Source organism: Megalops cyprinoides, chromosome 22 (genome assembly GCF_013368585.1).
Source record: "Megalops cyprinoides isolate fMegCyp1 chromosome 22, fMegCyp1.pri, whole genome shotgun sequence".
NCBI lineage: Eukaryota > Metazoa > Chordata > Actinopteri > Elopiformes > Megalopidae > Megalops > Megalops cyprinoides.
The window spans coordinates 19,711,928-19,734,102 of record NC_050604.1 but is presented as its reverse complement, the minus strand read 5'-3'; the positions used below and the strand labels follow the sequence as shown (position 1 = coordinate 19,734,102).

Sequence of the window (22,175 nt, the reverse complement as noted above, 5' to 3'; positions counted from 1 at the left end):
TTACTTTAAAACATACCTAATTTATTTTTGTGCACCTTGCAACACATTAAACTGCCCGCAAAAGGTAAAACTAGGGTAAGGCAAAATCACAAGGGAAAAGAAAGATGACGTTCTTGATTTGACAGCTGAGTTTATCTGTGCAATTTCATCAGCCAGTCAACTTCGTAAAGTGACTACCAACTCACATGGAATCAAAACCAAAGAAGTGATCAAAACATCTGACAGCAAACAGTATCTGTCAATAGTCAATGGCAAATCAACAGATATAAAAGATCTTTTGTAAGGACTATTGATTATGGTTGATTTGTGTGCTACTTTGGCAAATTCACTGTATCTAATTTCCATGGCAGATGGCACTGTAGAATGTATAAATGCATCTGAAGACGATTTTTTGACTGAGTTTGCATCAGAAAATGCTATCTGCATGTTTAAGGCTCACAGAACCATCCTTGGCTTGTTCGTCAAAATTATGTCAGAATCCATAAAACCTACAGGAAACTTTACAGCAGATGCAGTCCACAGAAATAACAAGAAACTGCCACTGCGTTCAACATTCAATGAGAAATGCAATTTGGATTTGCAGCTTGGATGTTGTATGTGCCGTTTATAGCCTGTTTTCAGTACAGCTGCTGCCATTCCAAAAGTGATAAACTAGTCGTTAAAACTGGTTCAATTGCACGATAAGGTGTACTGAAATGTTTTTAGTGACCTAGTGAATTTTGACAGTCAGGGTTAAGGGAAGGTTAAATGGGGGCCAAGGGAACTTGTGCCATTCACTTCTGTTGTGGAATTTGTCTGCACTCCTTGCCACCCACAATCCATTTCTCTAGTTAACCTGGAAAAAAAGAGAGGGTAACTGATGTCTCTGAGGTCTCTGAAGTTACCATTAATTTAGAACACCAGAATCTTTCTCACTAAACGATATACTTGGCCTACATGGCTTTTCATTGCTGTTTATATGCTAGTGCAAGTTAATATGTTACTGCAATTTACGAACGTCAGTTTTTACCACCCTTCAAAGAAAAACTGCTCTGATTATGAATATTTTAATTTATTGCAGCATTGTCTGCATTACTAGAGAATACATCAATGGACATAAACATGACTGTCAATCTACATGGCTATGCACTTAATTAATTGTAATTATTTGATTAAGTTAGACGATTGAGGTACCCCAATGGGAAAACTATCTAACAAATAGATTGAGGCTGAAGCTGTATCCACCTCTTGGTGCTGGTGGATTGAAATATATGTAGTAAAACGAGCAGTATAAAACTCCAGTACACACTACATACCACACATCTGCCACCAGTATTGCCCCCTTCATTAATGTTCTGGTAAGAAGAAGAAACATCACTCTGAGTTATTTTAGCTATGGCTGCTACTATTGGCTTCAGACCGTGGCTAGATGCAACACTTGATGTCATAAAGTTGCAAGGTGGGTGGAAAGACAGTCAGAAACAGAGAGGAAATATATCATAAAGTTACGCTTTGATGAGGATTACTTTAGTTGCCTTTGGCAAAACGACATGTAGCAGGCTTTTTTCATTAGCAGCATGAAAAAAAAGATGGATTTTAGGTTGAAAATTGCTGCCGCAATAAATCTAGATAGGGTGGTGCTCTTCTTTGAATAAAATTAGAGAGTAGGGACAATGATACCTTGAGAAAAAATACACCAAACAATTCAGAAATCTTAAGTGAGCTCAGGTGGTTTCTAAGCCTTACCCAGGATGTGGGCTCAATTCCTTCTGCCTCTCTTCGCTGGATTTCAGTCTTTCTTCGATGAATTGTGGCTTCCCACTGTATAAGCTCTTGGTTCTTCTCTGTAAGTCTTTCTTCCATCTTCAGGTTTTTTGTCTCTCTTTGATGAATTGTGGCTTCTTGCTGCATAAGCTCTTGGTTCTTCTCTGTAAGTCTTTCTTCCATCACCAGGTTTTCTGTCTCTCTTTGATGAATTGCGGCCTCTCGCTCCATAAGCTCTAGGTTCCTCTGTATGACCCTTCTCTTTTCCATCTTCAGGATTTCAGACTCACTCTCTATCAATGAGGAGGCCATCTTGTGCAAGTCGTTTGAGTAGCACTGGCCTCCGTTTTCCTCCAGCATGGAGTCGATTTTCCTCAGCAGCTCCTTGACCTGAGTGCGGTCAGAGCGATTCTCGTTGTTAAAGATGTGGTATCGCCCCCCGCACGACCTCACCAGCTGCTGCAGATTGCTGCTTCTTCCAATGAAGTCCTCGATGGACCCTTCCAGTTTGTCCCCGTGAGTGAACAGGATGATGACATGGCTGGGTGTCCCATTCTCAAACAACCGCAGAATCTGGTTCACCGCCTCCTCTTCCTGTGACGTATATCGACTCGCAGGCAGCACCAGCAGGAACGCGTGGGGCCCGGGGGCAGACATGAACAAGCACCGAATGACCTCATAACGGAACCCCTCATCAGAGAGCCCGGTGTCAAAGAAGCCAGGGGTGTCAATCACGGCCACGCGCTGCCTATCCACAGTTCCCTTTTGAATGCTGCATGTTCTGGTCACAGAGGAGGGTGATTGCTTGGACACAAACTTTTTCTTACCCAGGATGGTGTTACCCGAGGCACTCTTTCCCCATCCTGTCCTCCCAAACAGGATGAGCCTCTTGTACTGGGAATCTGAAAAACATAAGTCATCATTTCATTTTAAATTAAAGGTATAAATTGCCACTGATTTCTACTGTATTTTATCCAGCTGGATACAAAAGCCATGTAGATGGGTCTTTGCCACTACTTGCGGCATTTGATTTGTTTAATTTGTAAAGCAAAGTAGCTTCACTGACACATGTGCAGAGGCTTTGAGCTTAACTTATATAAGCCTGTGACCTTCCTCTTTAGATTCCACACACAATGACCACTCTCAGCCTATCTACCTAAACAAATGAGTTAATGGAGTTCAAGAATGAAGTAGAGATGAATTCATACACATTATTACACATATGAATACATATGTATTATTCCACATACGTTTTCAAGAGTTCAACTTACAGTCATCGCTGTTGCCCCCTTCATATGGCTGTGTAGTTCTTCTATAGGGTTCACCACCGTTGTGTTGTAACATGTCATCTATACGCTCGATCAGCTTTCTAACCTGAATGCGATCACACATACTTTTATTGTTGAAGAGCTGATACCTTCCACTGCATTTTTGCACTAAATCTCTGAGGTGCGCGTTCTCCTGTACAAGCCTGTCTATGCCCTTTTCTCCCACTGCATTGCCACCGGTGAACAGGATTATGGTGGAGTCCAGAGCTTCTTGTCCAAACAGCTCTCTGACCCGGTCAGCCACTCCTTTCTCCTGATCAGTGAGGATCCCAAGCTTCACCACCACGAGGAAAGCGTGCAGCCCACGGTCGCAGAGTGACAGACATTCCTGAATGTAGTCCTCCACTTCGTCGTCGGGGGTCAGCGAGTCAGGCAGGCGCGGGGTGTCCACGACGCTGATGGGTCTCCCTCGGATCGTCACCGTCCCCTTCTCGCACCGCTGTGTCACTGGATCGAGGCTGAAGCGAGTCTCAAACTCCCTTCCTCCCAGGATGCTGTTGCCTGTGCTGCTCTTACCCACCCCAGGCCATCCCAGCAGGATCATCTGTAGCTCTCGACGTGACTGTTCACCCAGAGCTGCACGACAAGCTAGAAATAGGAATATAAAGAAACAAAGAAGAGTACAAAGACAAACACAAGACACATCAATTAAGCTTAAACGAATGCAGGATGGTTATGAAGTGCCCGGCAGTTTTGATATGGTATGGCATGTGCATAGGCTACTCAAAACCCGCAGCTATCAGTGGTCAACAGAGAATGATGTACATTTTTGCAAACCACAAAAAAGGAATTTAGCAATTTTGAGAGTAAAAATGACCGTCTGACAACCAGGCTTACTGGAAGCGATGCAAGCTTTAGCACTGAATCTGTTTTTTTTCCCCACACTTTATATGATATGAGGCAGTCACATGATAAATGTGGTTAAGGTGGTCCGTGAACCATTGGCTTGGCCTTACTTACTTTTGATTTCTGCTTAATAAGAGGGAAACAATGTACTGCATTTCATCATTAATATCATCTCATTGTGAAGCACACCGGATAGTTAGCTATATTCCCAAACAAAAAAGAAAGTTTTTAATGAGCTAAAAAAATTCCAAGGGTAGTTAATTATTTTGATTTGTAGCCACCTTTAATTTAATTGAAACGTAAGGTTTAAAATGAATAAACCGCTGCACTATTTTCATTAAGAAAAGTGAAGAAAAAAATATATATTTATGTTATTTATTTGTGGAGAAGGATTTTTTTTCAGAATGACCTGTCACAAATTTGCACTAATTTGAACAGTTATTTGCAATACATTTGCATAGGAAGCAAATTAGAAGGACACCTTGTTTTGGTTTTGAAACTGTGAGTATGGCTTGCTTCCCTACTTTCTCAGTTGCTGCCACTGATCACTGGTCCTGTTAGCCTTATTTGAACTGACAGCTGCAATACTTTTTAGCTAATGTGAAACCACAACTTTTCTCACACCACACCTTGTTACGCACGTAGGTGGTACATTAGAGCACGAAAAGTGTGAAATAGAATGCCAAATGTGAAAGAGCCCTCATTTGAGTAGTTCAATTTGAAGTCCCCGAATGGTTTTGTATTTAGACATTGAAGCTCCCCTACATTATCCGACAACAGAGTCAACAGAGTTGAGGAGGAACTAGGATACCCAGAAGAGCTGGAAGCAATTTTATGCAATCTGAAAAACTGGTTTGACAGCTTTAAGGTAGTTGGTTGTGGCACTGTCTGATCTCTTTTGACTATAACACTTGAATTGCTAAAATGATTATAAGAGAATTTTCCTTAATTGCCCTATATCCAGCGACTTCTCACAAAGACTAAAACAAGACAACCTTTTGAAAAAAACAAAATACAACTTTTTTTATTAATATTGTGAACATGTAGCTGTTATTCTTGAATATTTTCCTCTGGCTTTTGTACATAAACCTCTCTACAGCCAATTCCATTGGACATTAATGTGACTGCATTACATGAATTCCATTAAGGGGGCTCATTGACAGCCAATAGCCAACGAAAGGAGAGAAATCCAATGTTACATTAAAATTCAAATAAACAAATGCAAGTTTCACCTGTTCCATTACAATAAAAAGTTAGCTCTTGGCTCTTTGAGAGGAACAGCATATGATCAGATGTTGAAAACCAGCAGACCTAAGTATAATTTTAAAAAGGACTACTAACACTCACCCATTGTGAAATAATATTTTTCTTTTTGTCTCTCGTCCAAAGTTTCTTCAGAGGCAGATTCAGAAGCTGTGTAGTTCTGTTTTTATTAGTACACCATCCACTAGCCACACCTCTCTCTCATATGTGTCTTGGTATTTGATACCTAGGCTTTTTTTTCCTGGTTCTGCGAACTTCTAAACGAAACCGGCGCTGCTCTTACAGTTTCACTTTTGCATATCAGAAACAAATGTGTTCATTTCAGGCTCTGGGTACAAGGACACATTTTTGGTGTCGCAGTCATATTTCATGATTGCGCTACAACCCTTTCTTACGTGTTAGTGTGTAAGTGTACCCATTCAGTTTAAATGAGCAACAATATCAGATCGGGCTAGCAACATTCCCAGACCAGTGAGTGTGAGCATAACACTATTCGAGCGTTACCACAAGTTAACTTGCGCAATTTGATGGATCTATGTACTGTGATACAACAGTCCCTAGGTCACAGAATCGAAAATACACATCACAACACTACGCATAAAATAATTATCAAAACTAGGGGTGTCAGGTGTCAGGGGGCAGGGATTGAAGGGGGACCAAGGTGCAGTCTGAAGAGGTGGGTCTTCAGTCTGCGTCGGAAATGTCAATATTATCAGTCTGAGCAAGGAGAACAGGAATGATCAAGTCAAGTAGTTGCTTTTTCATGATTTGGCTGTCTGATGACTATGACGACTCAAGAAATCACACACCCTAATCTATAATCCAATGATGACTGTTCCATCTTCAAATGCTTCATCACAAAAAGTATTTCACTCACTGCTATTGACGCCATACCCACATATCTTAATCGAATGAAAATTATTTTGACATATCCTATTTCTCAAAGGGGGAAACAGCACAGCTAATTTGGATAATACATGCCATCTCTCCTTCATTAGCATGAAGAGACATGAATCAGGATTCTATATGACAGAAAACGGTAAATGGGATCAATTATTATAAGAATTCCAACAGCAAACACCTACTTCAAAACCTATGGTCAGAAAGTAATTCTACACAAACCCCACACCAGGGGGCGATATTGATACACTTTTCTTACAATCAATGAAAATTCAGTATTTATCATTCTATGACTGCTGTTGCTGTTGTTAATGTAAATGTGTGGTACAGAGATTGGAATATTGTTGTTTTTTTTTTAAATCCATGGGTAATTAAAAAATCTTTATATTGCATGTTTTCTCCAAGCAATATAAGAGGTGAAAATGTAAAGTCTCCTGTAGAAAGTCATTGTGACCCCCCCCCCCCGCGAAAGACAGCAAAACTCATGGAGGAAAACGTAACACAATCTATCAGATTTATGATGATTCATTTGAAGCACTTCAATATGGGGTTGTGGTATTAAACAATCTTCTACTGTTGTTCATATGGGTAACAACATTCCAGTGGACTTCATCGTGGTAATTAACAAGATTGTGTTAGGTAAGGTTTTGTCCCTTGATTAGTTTGTAAATATGTCAGAATGAGTGCCAAGCAAAATGATCCCAGATCAGGTGTTGGAAGAAGTAAATAACCAGAATGATGGCAGAAAAATATGCGAATATGACCTAGTTTTCAAAGTATATGGTGCCATCTGCTGACAAAAAATTGCAACTATTTAAATGGAGAGAGAGAGAAAAAGAGAGAGACAGAGAGAGTCTTGTATTACTACACATTCTTACTTACGTGATTGTATGCCTACTCATACATTTATATCATTTATATGTTTATATATGTGTACTATGAGCACTGTCACTGCATTTTAAAATGTACAACATATGTACAGAGGTTAAAAGGTAAAGAGATAAAAAACTAAAAAATCTAGACTCTAACGTGAAAACTAGTAAAATCAAAGACAGAAACAAATAACAAATAATTCATAGTCCTTCAATTTTATTTAAAAAATAAATAAATAAATAAAAGCTTGTGGGCACCATACACATCACTCTCAGACTTCTCCAGCTATACAGAGGACAGCTTCAATGAACTGCCAAAATCTAGGTTCTGTGACAAGGAGAGAGGTATTCAGCAGGTATTCATTTCTCATGCACCCACAGAGGAACAGCTAAGCAAGAAAGACTACCATAAATACCACATATGCCAAAATAAGGCCAGAACCATGCAGCATGTAGGGCTATCATGGATTTAGGCCCCTAGAGAGGTTCTACAGGTGTTTAACTGGGTGTTTAACTGGTTAAACATTTATGAACGTTTCCTGTACCAAATCAATCCTAAATGTTCAGAGTGACAGTAGTTTATTTCAGTTGAATTAGAGGCAGTTATGGAACATGTTTCTCTTTCCTTTGCCACTTTTTCATTGCTGTTAACAATGTATCAACTCAGCAAAATCAGAGTATGGGACACAAGCAGGCCTTGTCACATGGCCACATCTGTCAGAGGCATCCCATCGAAGTCATTCTCTTGATTTCCAGAGAAATAACAAAAAAGTCCAACAAAGAAAGATGAAGACACCAATGACAGAAAGACCTCCCAAATTTCCATAGCGCCCCCCTTCCCCTGAGTCTGACAGCCCCCTGCCCCTACAGACTGACGAATAACAGCAGCGTTCGCCTCGGCAACGTGCAGCCCTTCCCAGCTGCACCCGGCCCGTACATGCATCTCCCCAGCAGAGACTGAATCTGCCCCATTCATTAGTCTAAGTGGATGAGGCTGCCTAATAAGAGCTCCCTTCCCCTCAATAATTGCTGTTGATTGGCGCAAATTAGGCCCCGGTTGCCAGACGGGCGATTCTCGACGAGGATAATCCAATTCAAAACTCAAACTAATAGGATTTGAACTCTGGGCTGGCCTAATGTCCGTCTGCGAACTCTGGCTGGGTCCCCGCGCCCCGATGCCTGCCCGCCTCTGTTTCATGTCCTCATAGCCCGTCGTCCTCTGAAGAGGCCCGCGGCGTACACCCCCCCTCCCCCAGTGACTCATCCCCCCTCAAAGGAAAATAAACACAAGCGTCATTTTTAAAGGAGGCTATTTATCAAACTAATACACTGAGCACGACCAAAGGGAAGAGGGAGAAAGGGGCATTCTCTGACCCATCAATCATTCTGAGGCGTGGCTTTGAAGGGGGGAGGGGCTGTTGCTTGTCAGTTTCGGGTGACGGAATGCTGAGTTCATGCAGTCTTCGGTAGCTGTAGTTGCTACAGCTACGTCACCGTTTTTTCATTTTTCTCCACAAAAAGTATATATTTCTATATTTATATTTATCAGCATACAGCATTTGGAGCATAGCACCAGCATTCAAAACTAAGTAGATTATTCATGTGCTCTCCCGGCTTTTTAGAGCATCATTAGATTTCTTCTTCATATTCTGCACAACACACACTATGGATATTATTATAGTACAGTAATAATAATTTCCCCATGTTAATCCATCATGGAACATGTGGAAATACAATTACTTCTTTTCATGGTACAGGATTCTCAATATGAGCCATGTTAACATATACGAGTCACTGATCTTCAAGCTGACAGGCTAAGTGCTGATACAGTGTTTGCCTACAGCACCATTGCTACCTTCTGTAATCAATCATGAAAAATATAATTGACAGTAATTTTGAACCTTACAGTATGTGACACTAAGTAAATGTGATTAATTATATCTTTGTTTTGCATGTCCCTCTGCCCTTTCTGTATTAGCTAGCTAGCTAACTTACCTAATAGTGACCACAGCACAGAACTGATCCCTTTTTTACTAGCTAGCTAGCTTTCTGGGTAAATTTTCTGGGTGGGCTTGATGGGTAGCCCAACTGCAGTAATATGTAGAAACTGACTAAAGAAAGGAAGGTGAACAAGTAGATGTTCACAGATTTCTAGAAAACAATTTAGCAGAGCTATCTATGGTGGGAAGCTCCCCTTCACTTTACCCGAAGTGTGGCGCACGCTGGCCTCTCACCAGATAACACGCCGTCCTGTAAAAAATTGTATGAACTCTATTCTGTGTACTTGAGACAGACCCATACGTTCTGATCCCTAGTGTTTGAAGCAGGTACTGGTCTCATTTTTCTATTTAACAGTCAGCCATGCATAAAATCACAGCCTATTGCTGCTCATCTGGCAACATTTTTTTGTGGTGTACATATTGCATACGTACACTATTGCAGAGGGCTCTATTTAATGATTTTATTGAATTGTTCTGCCAGCCAGATTTAATCTTGCAGCAGACCAGATTTGGCCCCAGGGTTTTAACTCGGACCCCACCCCCCCAAGACTACATTCTTCCTATATTGATCCCAAAAAGACTTCCCTTACAGTCATTTACCCTTGCTTTACTTATGTCATTATAATGAAGATTATGAATACTATGACCTTATCTGAAACGCACGCTGGTGCTAGCATTTTTTTTTTCGGTTGTCATTTGCGTAGTAAGTGGATCTGTCGGTGCCTAGGCCTGAAGCCTAATGAAACTCCACTCCATTAGCGCTGAATCGGACAGATTGCTCACCCAGAGAAATGAATTGAGTTTTCTGTATTTGTAAGATCATTCTCCCTCCATTAACTGCCATTTATCCCGTCTCTTCATCACGGCTAAATCGCGTTAGCCGGCCATGATTATCCAAGGAGAAGTCCCTTCTTAAGAAGGTAATCAGGTTAGGCGGCTCAGCTGATAGCGCCATTAGGGCCAATAAAGGCTCGATGGGTGAAATGGATTCTCCAGGAGCAGATGGTGTATGGAGAGGGTTGGGTCTGAGAGATGGAGAGCGAAAAAAAAAACTAAATTTGCGCAGCCAAAGGAAGTTTATTGTCTCCACTCTATTGTGTTTCCATTTCCGGCTTTTTAAATCGGAGAACGTCTCCTCTGCGGGGAACTGTAGAAGACATTTCAGGACAACAATGTACCTGCCTCCAAAATGAATTGAGGAAATAATTAGCATAATAGTATCTCTTCTCTGCTGTCCCGTGAGTGTGCTAATTGAGAGAGGGGCATTCAGTCTAACTGCCACCTTCATTTTCAGTCATGATTTTAAGGGTTTTATTTTTCCCATACTTTCACAAGTTTGGCAGTTGCAGAAATTAACCAAAAATATTGGTAGGGTTGAAAAATGTTTTCTTTTTTTTTTTTTGTTGAATTAACTGAATTAATGCTCAAAGGTTAGGACAAAGTTCCATTGTGGTTCAGTTAAATGGGCCTACAAGTGCTGACAAAATGAACTCAAAGAGTTAGGCAAATGCCTGCTGTTGATGGAATTTCCATTTTATAAGTCCGAGTCATCACTGCCTTGTAACACAACTCCTGATCATGCCCTTGTGCTCTCCAAACTGGACTACTGCAACTCTTCTGTCCTCCCTGCAAACGCAATCAGGCCTCTCCTGCAGATTCATATTGCAGCAGCTTAATTTCTCTACAGTAAACCAATAAACTGTGGTGTCACACCTCTCCTCTTCTCTCTGCGTTGACCTCTCGTTATAACTCAGATAAGATTGAGATCTCTGCTTGTAGCCCACTGAGCAGTACCAATAACAGCAACCTGTTCTATCATCACACCCTATGCTAGACCACTGCTCTCAGCTATGTCGACGTGCCTGGTTGTCCCTTCCTGGAGTGGTTGCCCATTTTGATCACATCCTTTTTCTATATGAGCCTCTGTGGAGTGGAATGAGCTCCCATGCAGTGACTGAAGAGGGCAGGTGGGTTACTGTCCATCTTTGGTGCAAAATCAAAATCCAGTTATTCACACTACATCTTGGTTCCCTGAACACTGGCCCCACGCTGTAAAAACGAAATGTTGAGAAAACTCAAATTATCAAGGCAACATGATGCAAGAGATTTTTCAGTTTTCTCAACTTTTGACTACTGTCAAACAAGTATTGCATTTCCTACTAACATTGTGGAAGAAGCTCAGTGCTAGAACCTGGAGGTAAAAAGCCTTGTTGCTGTATGAGCTTTTGCAGCAGTAGTACAGGCTCAGGGGTAAACACATTGACTATACAAGCCTGAGGCAATTTCTAGCTGGACGTTGGTGGTGTCAGTATATGGTAAATGCAGCTACATTTTAAAAAGACCTGATAAAAAGCAATACTCTGTACAGTTGAGGAATATTTCAGCCTCCAAAATTCATTGCAAAAACACAGCAAAAATTCATAAAAAACATCACACTTAATGTTCAGGGATGTACCCTGAATCTCTCATATTAACTTATCCTTTCATCTGTACAGTTTCTAGCACAGTAAGATATTCAATCCTATACTAATATTCTTCAAATCCAGTCAATAAATGTTACACAGACTACTGGTAGTTACTGGTTGTTCTCAAATGTTGCAAAGTATTGGGAAAAAAAGCAATGTTTGAACTGCACAGGTAAGCTCATTATTTTCAGACCTCATGCAACCTATTTTTCAAACAGTCCACTAGAGTGTGATGTTACACCTTTAGATCCACCAGATTCTGGTTTGCGTAATCAATTCTCCTTTTACTTTGAAGATAAGCGCTGTTGCTTTGCCCCATCCAAACAAGCTGACAGATATGTCTTTCAATGTGGCTAATATTGGTGGGGCATATTTTCAAAAAAAATTTAATAACTGTGATACTTTCTTCCACCATTTACAAGATTCCTCACTTCATCCAGTCAGATGCTTCATTGGCCTTATGACATGCCATAAGAAATCACCTATGTATCGTGTATAGTATTAATGATTAGCTGGCCAGAGACATATGGTTAAAGGTGACTGTGGGACCGTGCATTACTGTAACAGAGTGAAGTGCTCCCATGATTTATGTATGGAAGGCACTTTGCCTCGGTCCAGGCAGGCCAGTGTAATCCTTCCCGCTAGACCGTCCCCTGGGAAACCTTTATGAGAAAACACTTAAAATTAATAATGTACATACTTTTTAATTATTCAACTTGAGGTATGCTTGTGCCTGTAACTTTTGGGAAATGCAATCTAATCTCTGTTTGATTATTTATTTATTCACATAACTGTCTGTTCGGCGATTCGTACATCTCCCTGTGTATCAGACAGAGCTGTGAACAGAAACTAAAATTATGATATGTGTGCATGTATGCATGTGTGTGTGAGTGTATATATCTGTACATACACACACACACATATATATTTTATATTTTATATATATATATATATAAAACGTATGTGCATGTGTGTGTGTGTGCGTGTGTTTGGCCTGCTGACAAAAACTAACACAATCACACTGAGTCATGGCCGCTCCATTCAGAGCTGACTGCTGGTCTGTCTCAGGCAACGCGCTATTCCTCCTTTATTCTTGTCTTTTGAGGGAATATCACGAAATGTGCAACCTATTTCCCTCTTTAACGTGAATGGTTCAACGTTCCTGGTAAATGCTGACGATTCGAGAGCCGAAGAGGTAAACAGCAATAAAACTTTCTTAAAAGGGTTTGTGTTCCTTTCCAACCGCGCTGAATCATCGTCTTTATGTTATCAGGGGCTCTGTGAAAGGTCCCCAAGGTGAAGTGTATTCCTCCCCTGTTAGCACTTAACCATAATACAATGGGCTTTTAAACTCTAATACCCTTTCATTGCTCTTAACATCTCCTGCTTTGAATTATCCCCGCATACGATTTTCTCTCTCTGCGCCGATATAATAAAATAATTGCCATTTTCGAGGCTCCACGATGGCTACCTCCTAATTCTGTTTTGAAGAGGACGATTTCTCTCTGAGAAATGGATGCCGGGGTGGCTGTTTGCTACCCTTGCCATCTTGTTTGCAGGGTTATTAAATGTGCTTGTTTTCCCAGCAGGAGGGGCATGTTTCATACGCGGATGTAATATTTTCTGGAAGAAAGCTCATACGAAATAAAAGGCCATCAATCTTCCGTTTTAAATGAGAGCACGGTGGAAAGCAGCCACATCCACAGAGGATAAAAACATCTTGAAGACACCCTCACAAGACCAGGCTGGACAGACAGGGGGGAGACCTCGCCTACTGCATGAGCTCATAGTTTCTATGGCAATAAACAAGCCAACATGCCAGCTGCACTAATATTCCTGTAACTCATTCGCTTTCAGATAAATTGCAAAGTGTAAATATTAAAAAAAAACTGTAATCATTAAACATTCTAAATTGTCTGCCGTATTGGCATGATGCAACCTCTTTAGTGTACAAAACTTTAAATGCTCTCTTGTACTACATAAAAATTAAACATGAATACTACTACTACTAGTACTACTAAATGAACACAGTAATAAAATAATAATAATCGCGTTATCACTTTTATGCCTGCAGAAATGAGAGAGAAAGTCAACAATCATCCAAGAACCTTCTTCCTGTTTCAGGAGCTTGGCACCTGTCGTGCTGGCTTTCTTTGTGTCCGCTGGTTAGCTGTGCATCAGAATCGCTGCACAGGGGAAACCAGGTGACACCTCTTGTCAGCTCGCCGTCTCTCAGCTCCTGACGATGCCGCTGGAATGCTTTGCTCTCGTGCCTGTTTGCCGTCAGCGCGCTCGGCACTGCGAGGCCTCGGCAGGTGAGACGGGTCTGACATTTCAAATCAACGCTGTCACCGCTGCTGAAAAAAAGACAACGTGCGTGATTCGCTAAGGTGACCCGGGACTTGCCTGTTTCTACATGCTTCAAGGCCATCTTGAGCTGCCCTTAAAAATAAACTAACAAATGGCATTATATGGCAATGCAAATTTATTAAGGGTTGGTTAATAAAACCAAACTTTTTTCCCTTTGTTTCCTTTAGTATCTAGTGTGCTCATACGTAAATTGAATTTACTTGATCATCTTATTTTTGAAGAAAGCAGACAGACTATTGAAGTAGATATGGTAAATCCGTTAAAAAGTGAGCAACATTTACAAGTGGATCGGCAAAACATTTCACAGTTAAGAGTTCAAAACGAACACGATGTGCACAATACATGAATAGATGTTAATAGGCTTTAAATATATAGAAGCATCTACAAATAGATGATACAAGGAAATCACCACGGACAACTGGAAGGAAGTCCTGATCCCACCCGAATGCCTCAGGGCTGGAGTCAGTGTGGGGAGTCTGACTGCCTTCAGCGTGTATGCAGGGATGTGATGGCCAGTGGGATGGTAATGACATGCCTGCCTTCTGCGGTGAGCTAATAGATGGGGTCACTCCAGCCCCCACGACTCCCCCTCGTGCGGCTTTGTAGTTAATGTCTGGTTTCGGAGAGCCTGCCACATGCTCCGGGCAGGCACAGTGGCGTCTCTTAAAAGAGAGAAAAGAGTTTTTTTTTTTTATCTGTTAGTGAACCTTGCAGTGTTTTATTTATTTTATTGTAGCTCTATGCGGTAAGACAGTAATCTGGGAGTTGTGATGTTTATAAATTCAGGGAGACTTTAAAGCCTGTGGGGAAAGCCACTGTGGCTTCCCCACAGAGTAACACACTCTGAATAAGTGAATCATGACAAGGGCAAGGGGATGTCAGAGACTGTATTTTAAAAAGGCTTTCCTCTTTCCTTTCTGCTGTGATGCTTGTTGTTCTTCCAGAAGACATAAATTTGAAAGAGAGAGAGCAAGCCCAGGTTTGTGCGTAAACTTGTCCCAGTCTGCAGTATATAATGGTTGTCTAAATGAGTGGGTAATTTTGTGTTTTAGCAACAAAAGCTTGGCCACTGAAGAGATAGTAATGCCTGATATGAACCTTTTCTGAGCCGAGTGGCCTGTTTTTATTGCCCATTTTCTTTCAAAGGCCCATTGAGGGTGTCTGTGGCAATTATGGCAACAAGGACAGAACATTCGATGGCAGAAATTACGCGGGAGCTAGCAGACTACAGATAATCCATAATAGTGATGGATCCTTTGCAATCAACAGACGGCTTTAATTGCCCCTCAATTGTTTTTTTTTCTGATTTAACACTGCCAAATAATGACTCAAGGAAGTCAATAAAAAGACAGTGAGAGGCTGTAGATTATCTCCCCTGTAGCTAATGTGCGAACGCAGTGAAAAATGAGCACATATGTGTATATTGAAAGGTGGCAATTAGGAGCTGTGATTGTGGTCATAATGTCACATATTCTTCATTGGTATTGCATCCCACTGACACGCTCATATTTAATGTAAATGGTGAACAATGAGGGTGAAGAAATAAATTATATTCAGTGGTTGATCTGGAGTGTATTTTTGGTAAATACTGGTCACATGACCCATAGGCAAACGATAGATATGTGGGTACATTACGGTTCATTTGGTTCTCATGGTTATGTGTGTGTGCGTTCCTCTGTGTATATACAGTATACCTGTAAGTTTGCTTGTGCATTTTCATTGTGTAATTTTGAGTGTGTTGCAGAACACTTCACATAACCGAAAAAAAATTCCAAAATTAAATTTTGCTTTAATCCATGATGGAGTCAGGATACTTTACTTTTCTTTATTTCTTTCATCTTGTTTCTCCCACAACCTCCTCTGTCTCTTCAAATGCTTTGACCAATAGGAGGTGTAGCAAGCAGTTGGCCACTGGCCTTAACCATTGCTGAACTGACATGTTTTGACCGTAACTGTATCTCACCTTAAGACAGTCACCACTCAAAGTTATGTTACAGATGTTCTCAGGCAGCAAAAACAGTTAAATCACTGGACTAAAAATTGTGTAAATGGTGACACAAAGCTGCACTTTAATCATGTCATGTAATTAGCTGGGCGCAGGTGTGCTGTAGACACCTAATAGCCCATATTTAAAGCTATTGCTCGTAGCTATACGAAGGTCCTGTTTTCAGACATTGTGAAGGCTGTTTCTATGTTTGTTTATGTGTCTCACAGCTCAATGGGAGGCTGGCTGGGACTCGCTGTGACAAAAAAGGACAGGTTGGCCTTTCGGCTGTGATTGGATGCCATTGGTGCTAAACTCCACCCACCCTCCATTATTTTAGACACCCTGCAATTTGAAAAACTGTTGGCTGACCAGTTAGGAAAGTTCTCCTTGGTTATTCCACTGCTGTCTTTCACTGTATACGGCAAGTTAACCGTGTTAACATACTGTGAATTGCACTCAGTAGAACTGATGTGGTTCGTTTATGGTGAGAGTAGAGGCAGAGAGAACATAGATAAGAGAGAATGTCTGGACTAACCTTTGATTCTGGATGAAGACATCTGGGCAAAAACCTGTGGGTGAAACACATTCACCAGTGCCCAGTCAATGCCTGCCTGTAAGTGACAGTTAAACTTCAAAGGCTCAAGACTTCCTTCACAGGTACTGCAGGCAGGGACGAAACAACCGCGTGGAAACGTAAGACTGCGTTACTGGACTAGTGATGGATTACGGGGTGCTGTCTTTGCTGGCTCTGCTGCTGGTCTCCCTAACAGATGGCCTACCTCGAGAACGCCTCCAGTACCTGGGCCGTTGGGAAGGGTGTGGGGAGTGCCACCCAGACAAGTGCTTCACGGAGCTGCGGTGCCCGGCGGGGCGGGTGAAGGACGCCTGTGGGTGCTGCTGGGAGTGTGGGGGCGCTGAGGGGCAGCCCTGTGACCCGGACCCCTCCGCCAGACTCTACGGCCCCTGTGGGGAGGGTCTTCGCTGCCAAATCCTGGAGCAGGATCTGATGTCCGGGGAGGCGCCTGAGCCGCAGTGCGTCTGTGTCCGGCAGGAGGTGCTGTGCGGGTCCGACGGGCACACCTACGAGAATGCCTGTCAGCTCAGGGCCGCCCAGGAGCGTACGGCAGAGAACGGCAAACTGTCCATGGACCACCAGGGGCCCTGCAAGGCCAGTAAGTCTGTCTGTTACCAGTGTGGAACCTGCAGTTTTAGACAGGTTAGTACTAGTAAGCTAAGATATGATATTAAGACAGAAATGTAAAATTCAGGCCCAGTAATTATTTTATTGTTACTTATGGTAGTGATAGATGAACATTAATAGAGGAAGTCCACAGTCATGTTTGACAGTGTGTTGTGAAAGATCATAAAATTTCATATTAAAACATACAGAACATGACATGATTCGAAGAGTGGTTAAACACGTACTGTAATAAATACTTTCTGATTGATGTTTATTGATATCTGTCAAAAGACAAGTGATCACGTGCTTTAATTAATTCAGTGTCTCAAAATTTTAAGTTTCTGATTGCTCCAAAAATACTTTTAAAATCAGCATGCTTTAACATCTATGCAATTAAAATGGTAATTGTGTATGCTAGATAAAACATTCATAGCTCATCTGTTTAATTATGTTTCGGTTAGAACCTGCTATTGTGACTGCCCCTCGTGATGTCACTGGGGTGGAAGGAAATGACATCATCTTCAGTTGTGAGGTGTCGGCTTACCCAATGGCCATGATTGAGTGGAGGAAAGAGGGGAACAGCGTCTTCCTGCCAGCAGATGACTCCCACATGGCAGTCCAGGTACAGCATGTGAAGAAAACCAAAATTAAATGGCTTTGCATTTTGACTTAATCTGTTTTTAGATTGAATTAGCTGAAAAAGTATTAGTTAGTGGTTGTTTAACTTGACCCAATGAGGTACAGGAAAAATTCTAATGCACTGGAAACTGGAATTCGGCCACCGCTACCTGGGATACTGCTGACAGCTGAGCTGTGTTATGCGCCCTGGGAAACGAGAGGTAGATTTACATCCAGACTTCTGTCCAGTGCAATCACATTTTAGACTCAACAATCCCATACCAAGAGCTCAACTGGCCACCAAATGTGAGTATTTTACCTGGAGGCATGGTCACGCCCAGTTTTGAGTTCCAGTCTCCATTAAAACCTACACCCAGTGTTGCATTTTATTGTCTATCAGGCTGTACGCCTAGTGTTGAGTTGTATCCATCAGGCGTTGGCGTTGACTTGCATTCATCAGGTCATCCACATGGTGTGGAGCTGTAATCTTTCTCAGGCCCTCCACACAGTGTTGAGTTGCAGTCTCCATCAGGCCCTAGATAAGTGTCCTCCATCAGCAGATGGGGCAGGCCTGGGATGATCCCTCCCAGGGCCCTGCATTAATGGAAGGGAGGTCAGCGGCGTCCTCATCTCCTCTGTAATCGGCAGGCTCGCGGGGGGCCCCGGCGCTTTGAACTGACCGGCTGGCTCCAGATCGAGAATGTCCGGCAGCGTGACGGGGGTGTGTACACGTGCGCTGCCAGGAACGAGTTCGGAGAGGTGCATGCGTCGGCCAGATTGCAGGTTGTGGAGAAAGGTATGCGCGCGCATGGGGTGGGGGGGGGGGGGGGAGGGATGAGGTGGCCCCTCCCCCAGGAACAGATGTGTTGCTGGGGGAGGGGGTGGATTAGTGGGCCTGCCCCTTACTGGGTTAAAATAGATGTAGAGCAAGGTTCAGGAGGGTGTTGATGGCAGGCTTTCCCTCTGGGGCAGAGCTCTGACATGCAGAGAACAATTACAGGGGCAGTTGGAGCTGTTGTGTCTAGCCCTGAGGTGAATGACCTCCAACCTCCCTAATTAGCCAGCAAAACAGATATAAATACATAAATAAAATAACATGATATGCCGAACACTGAGACACAATCTCTTTGTTTTTTTTTTTTTTTTTTACAGTCATAAGGGGAAAAATAAAATTCAACAGAAACACATAGATTGTGTTCCTGGATTACATTTTATACCCATGTTACAGCCCTCTGAAGGAGAGCCTCCACTAAATTCTTCAAAGAATGATATAACACTTGTCATTTCATTACTATATTAATGCTACTGCATTTGAACTTTTTATGTATATTCCTACATACATACATATGATTTAAGATTGACAATATATATTAATGGCTTAAATTGTCCAAACTGTCTTGTTGAACCACTGTCCAATGTAAAAAAAAGTGTATTTAAATTTGGTTTTTGTAGTATGCCTCCAGCAGAAAACAGCAATAAGAAACGAATCCATTCTTTGAGACGTAACAGGGGCCATAATGGCGCTTCCTCGTGATTCTTGTCATGCCCTTAACATAGAACACACAGACAGCGGTTAGGGCTTTGATTTATTTATTTGCCTACTTCTCGGAACTCAAGCGTGTTCTAGGCGGCATCGGATGGTTTTCAACCCAGTGGTCAGGGAGGGCCTTATCTACCGATACGTTTAGTCTCAATTATGGGATGAGGACCTCAATGTCAACAGGAATTGTCAACCGATACCGCTATCGGCCCTTAGCATCTTGGCGTTAGCATAGGTGAACTTGGCATTCCGAGAAATTTCACAGAGCAGAGATAACCTTACCCCCGTCTTGGGCTCCTCTCCTTCATGAGAAGGTGCATTAGTGATGACAGGCATTCTGTGGAAGAGTGCCGATGACAGTAGATTAGATTTGTGGAGGTGGACCTGTGTATTATGTAGCAGGGCGGAATGGTGACAGCCTCCTGTTGATCCCCGGCTATCTCCTCCTGAGGGATCCGCTCGTGTCTCCAGCTACAGTGTATCTGAAGGATAGGATTTTCCCTCGCCCGCTTCCCGGAATCCACCCCGTTTAATGCTGCCATAGGTTGGGGATCATGAAAAGTGACCCCCAAGTAGCCTGAATACTCGTGTGCTCTGTTCAGTTTGGTGTTAGATGCCATGCGATTTTCTCTTTTAAAAACACACAAATTGCAAAAAAAATTATACTTACACCAGCCCTTAACTGCATCCAGCTGGTTTCTGTGTCAAACAGATCTCAGAAAAGGTTACTTAGCAAAACCACCACTTCAAGGTGTTTTGTTATTGTTATCAAATCTAAATATCAAATCTCAAATATCAAATATTTGAAATGTTTTCGTGTATATGTCTTGTGCAGTTATGTTCCAACACTACTTGCATGCAATTGGTATATTATGTAATTTTTTCTAGATTCAGAACTGGCATATCACCTGAAGCTACACAACACTGGAATTGCCAACAATTCTGATGAAGATGAAGATGAAGATTATAGGGGATTAGCAAGTGGACATTTGGATTGAAAACACAAGTTTCACTGGAAACCACAATGACTTTGACCCGTGTGTAGATTTTTTATCTGCTAAAAAATGGTAACACATAAAACGGGTAATTTTAATGTTAATGCCAGTGCCCTGTCCATGAATATCTTTAGATATGATAATTTTGCTTATATCTTAAACAGTGTTGAATTGCATATTTTTTAACAGAAGAAGCTTCCTTGTGACATGTAAATAAAACAACACCCTTTGTCCGGTATTCTCTTACCTCTTACTCTGAAAACTCAGTCTGAATCAAAGCATTCATTCTTCTTGATTTTTCAGAAGTGTACAGTAATTCAACCTAAAAGACCCCCCAGAAAACCACAAACTTTACATTTATTATGAGAATACACAGAACTTTTTAAGAGTTAGGGGCATTTGGACAGGTGGGGATGCCAATTTAAGCAGCTTTTCTGTGGATGTGCTGTTGACGGTTATGTAGACAGGACTAAGCCAGAGACACTGTGCATTTGAAATTGGAGCAGGGAAGGTAGGGATGTATTGTCATACAGTGTAGGAAGTCTCATTCATGAAAGTATTACTCTACCTAATAACCTATTATTAAATCCTTGATTTCCTTAAATGAGCAGATTTAAACATTTCAGTTTAACGTATCACTGTCAAGCTACTCAGTGCTGATTCCTATTCACATTCACATAATTTCTTTGCTGCCATCTTAACTAGAATTAATTTATGTATTAATTAATAATGTTAAAACACATGTCAGACATGTATGTAGAGTGCATCCTTCAGGGTCCATGTTTCCTAAGTGAGCATGCTCTGGATCTGTGGTCAAGTAGGCCTGCTGAAATGAAAGTACAAACTAACCATTTTGGTGTCAGCTTGGAGCTGACACCATATGGGCCAAGTACACTTGAATGTGACCAGAACACATTCAAGGCTGTGAATATACCAGATGGCCACTGAGAGCACACAGACATAATCCAGCCCTCACCATACTGATGGCATGAAGGAATTATTATCTTAATAAACTGTGCATACTGGTTCCTTTTGGTTGTGTCTTTCTTCATTTCCACCAGGCTTGGCATTCACCCAGTAGTAGTGTCCCGTCTACAGTCACAATGACATCTTATGGTCATTCATGACAAGTCAATTTAAAATATCGGCACTGAAAACCTTTAACCAATGTCCCAAATTGGTATGTTCCATTTTTCTAAACCCATACATGCACAAACAGAATGGATCTTCCTTTGATGCTTGGTAAATATATGGTATACATTCAGCATTTTGGCACTGTGTAATGACTCCCATTGACTCTCATTCTAAGATATCCGGAAACACGTGTATAATTCCAAGTGATACTGAAGTAAATAAGTAACATTATGAATTATACACAAGTCATATTTGCTTACAATAATCATTAAAGTCTTTAATCTTTGCAACAAAAAAAAAAAATCAATCAATACACAGAGAAAACAGGAAAGCGCAATAAGCAATTTTTAGTACATCTGTCCTTGGTACTCTCCTGCCCTGAAAGTAATACATGCGTCCAGAGGACTTAAGTGTTCTCAAAAAGCGGTGTTAGAAGCTAGGGGCAGCCAGGTTAAGTTGTTTGAAAGCCTTGGTATTAAGAGGTATTTTACACTTTAGAACTTGGTTCTGCTAGGGTATTCGTTTCCCGGTATTGATCGATGCTCAGCTATCAATGCATAATAGAAAAGCTCACTTGCGCTCTCTCTCTCTCTCTCTCTCTGAGCATGTGCAGTGGGAAGGCCTTGCCTGTGAGTCAGGAGACCAGGCTGTCGCTGGCCTGCCATTATTGCCCCATAAAAGATCCCGTGGGAGGTGCATGGCGCTCGTATCAGCGCTCACCGAACGCCCAATCAAAAAAAGGCGCTTTAACAGTCCCCTCCGCTCCGCCAGGCAATCAATCAGAATTCAATCTGTTCGGCTTGGATTCCGACAGGGTAGGTAATTGCTCATAATGAGCCCGATAGGTGACAACAGCTTAAAGGGCAGACACCAATACAATAAGGTGTTTCCTTTCACCACTTGTCCTGTGACTGGGTGCTTAAATGGGGCGTTG

The 22,175-nt window shown here is 41.8% G+C and overlaps 1 protein-coding gene across 1 annotated transcript in view; it reads left to right on the top strand.

The window, feature by feature from the left end:
- LOC118769496 (kazal-type serine protease inhibitor domain-containing protein 1-like) overlaps nucleotides 1-22,175 on the top strand; it is a 53,695-nt gene that overhangs the window by 15,835 nt on the left and 15,685 nt on the right. The window contains exons 4-6 of the mRNA XM_036516623.1: nucleotides 16,545-16,946; nucleotides 17,416-17,576; nucleotides 18,221-18,368. Of these exons, the coding sequence (XP_036372516.1) occupies nucleotides 16,545-16,946; nucleotides 17,416-17,576; nucleotides 18,221-18,368 (711 nt within the window). The remainder of the gene's footprint in view (nucleotides 1-16,544; nucleotides 16,947-17,415; nucleotides 17,577-18,220; nucleotides 18,369-22,175) is intronic.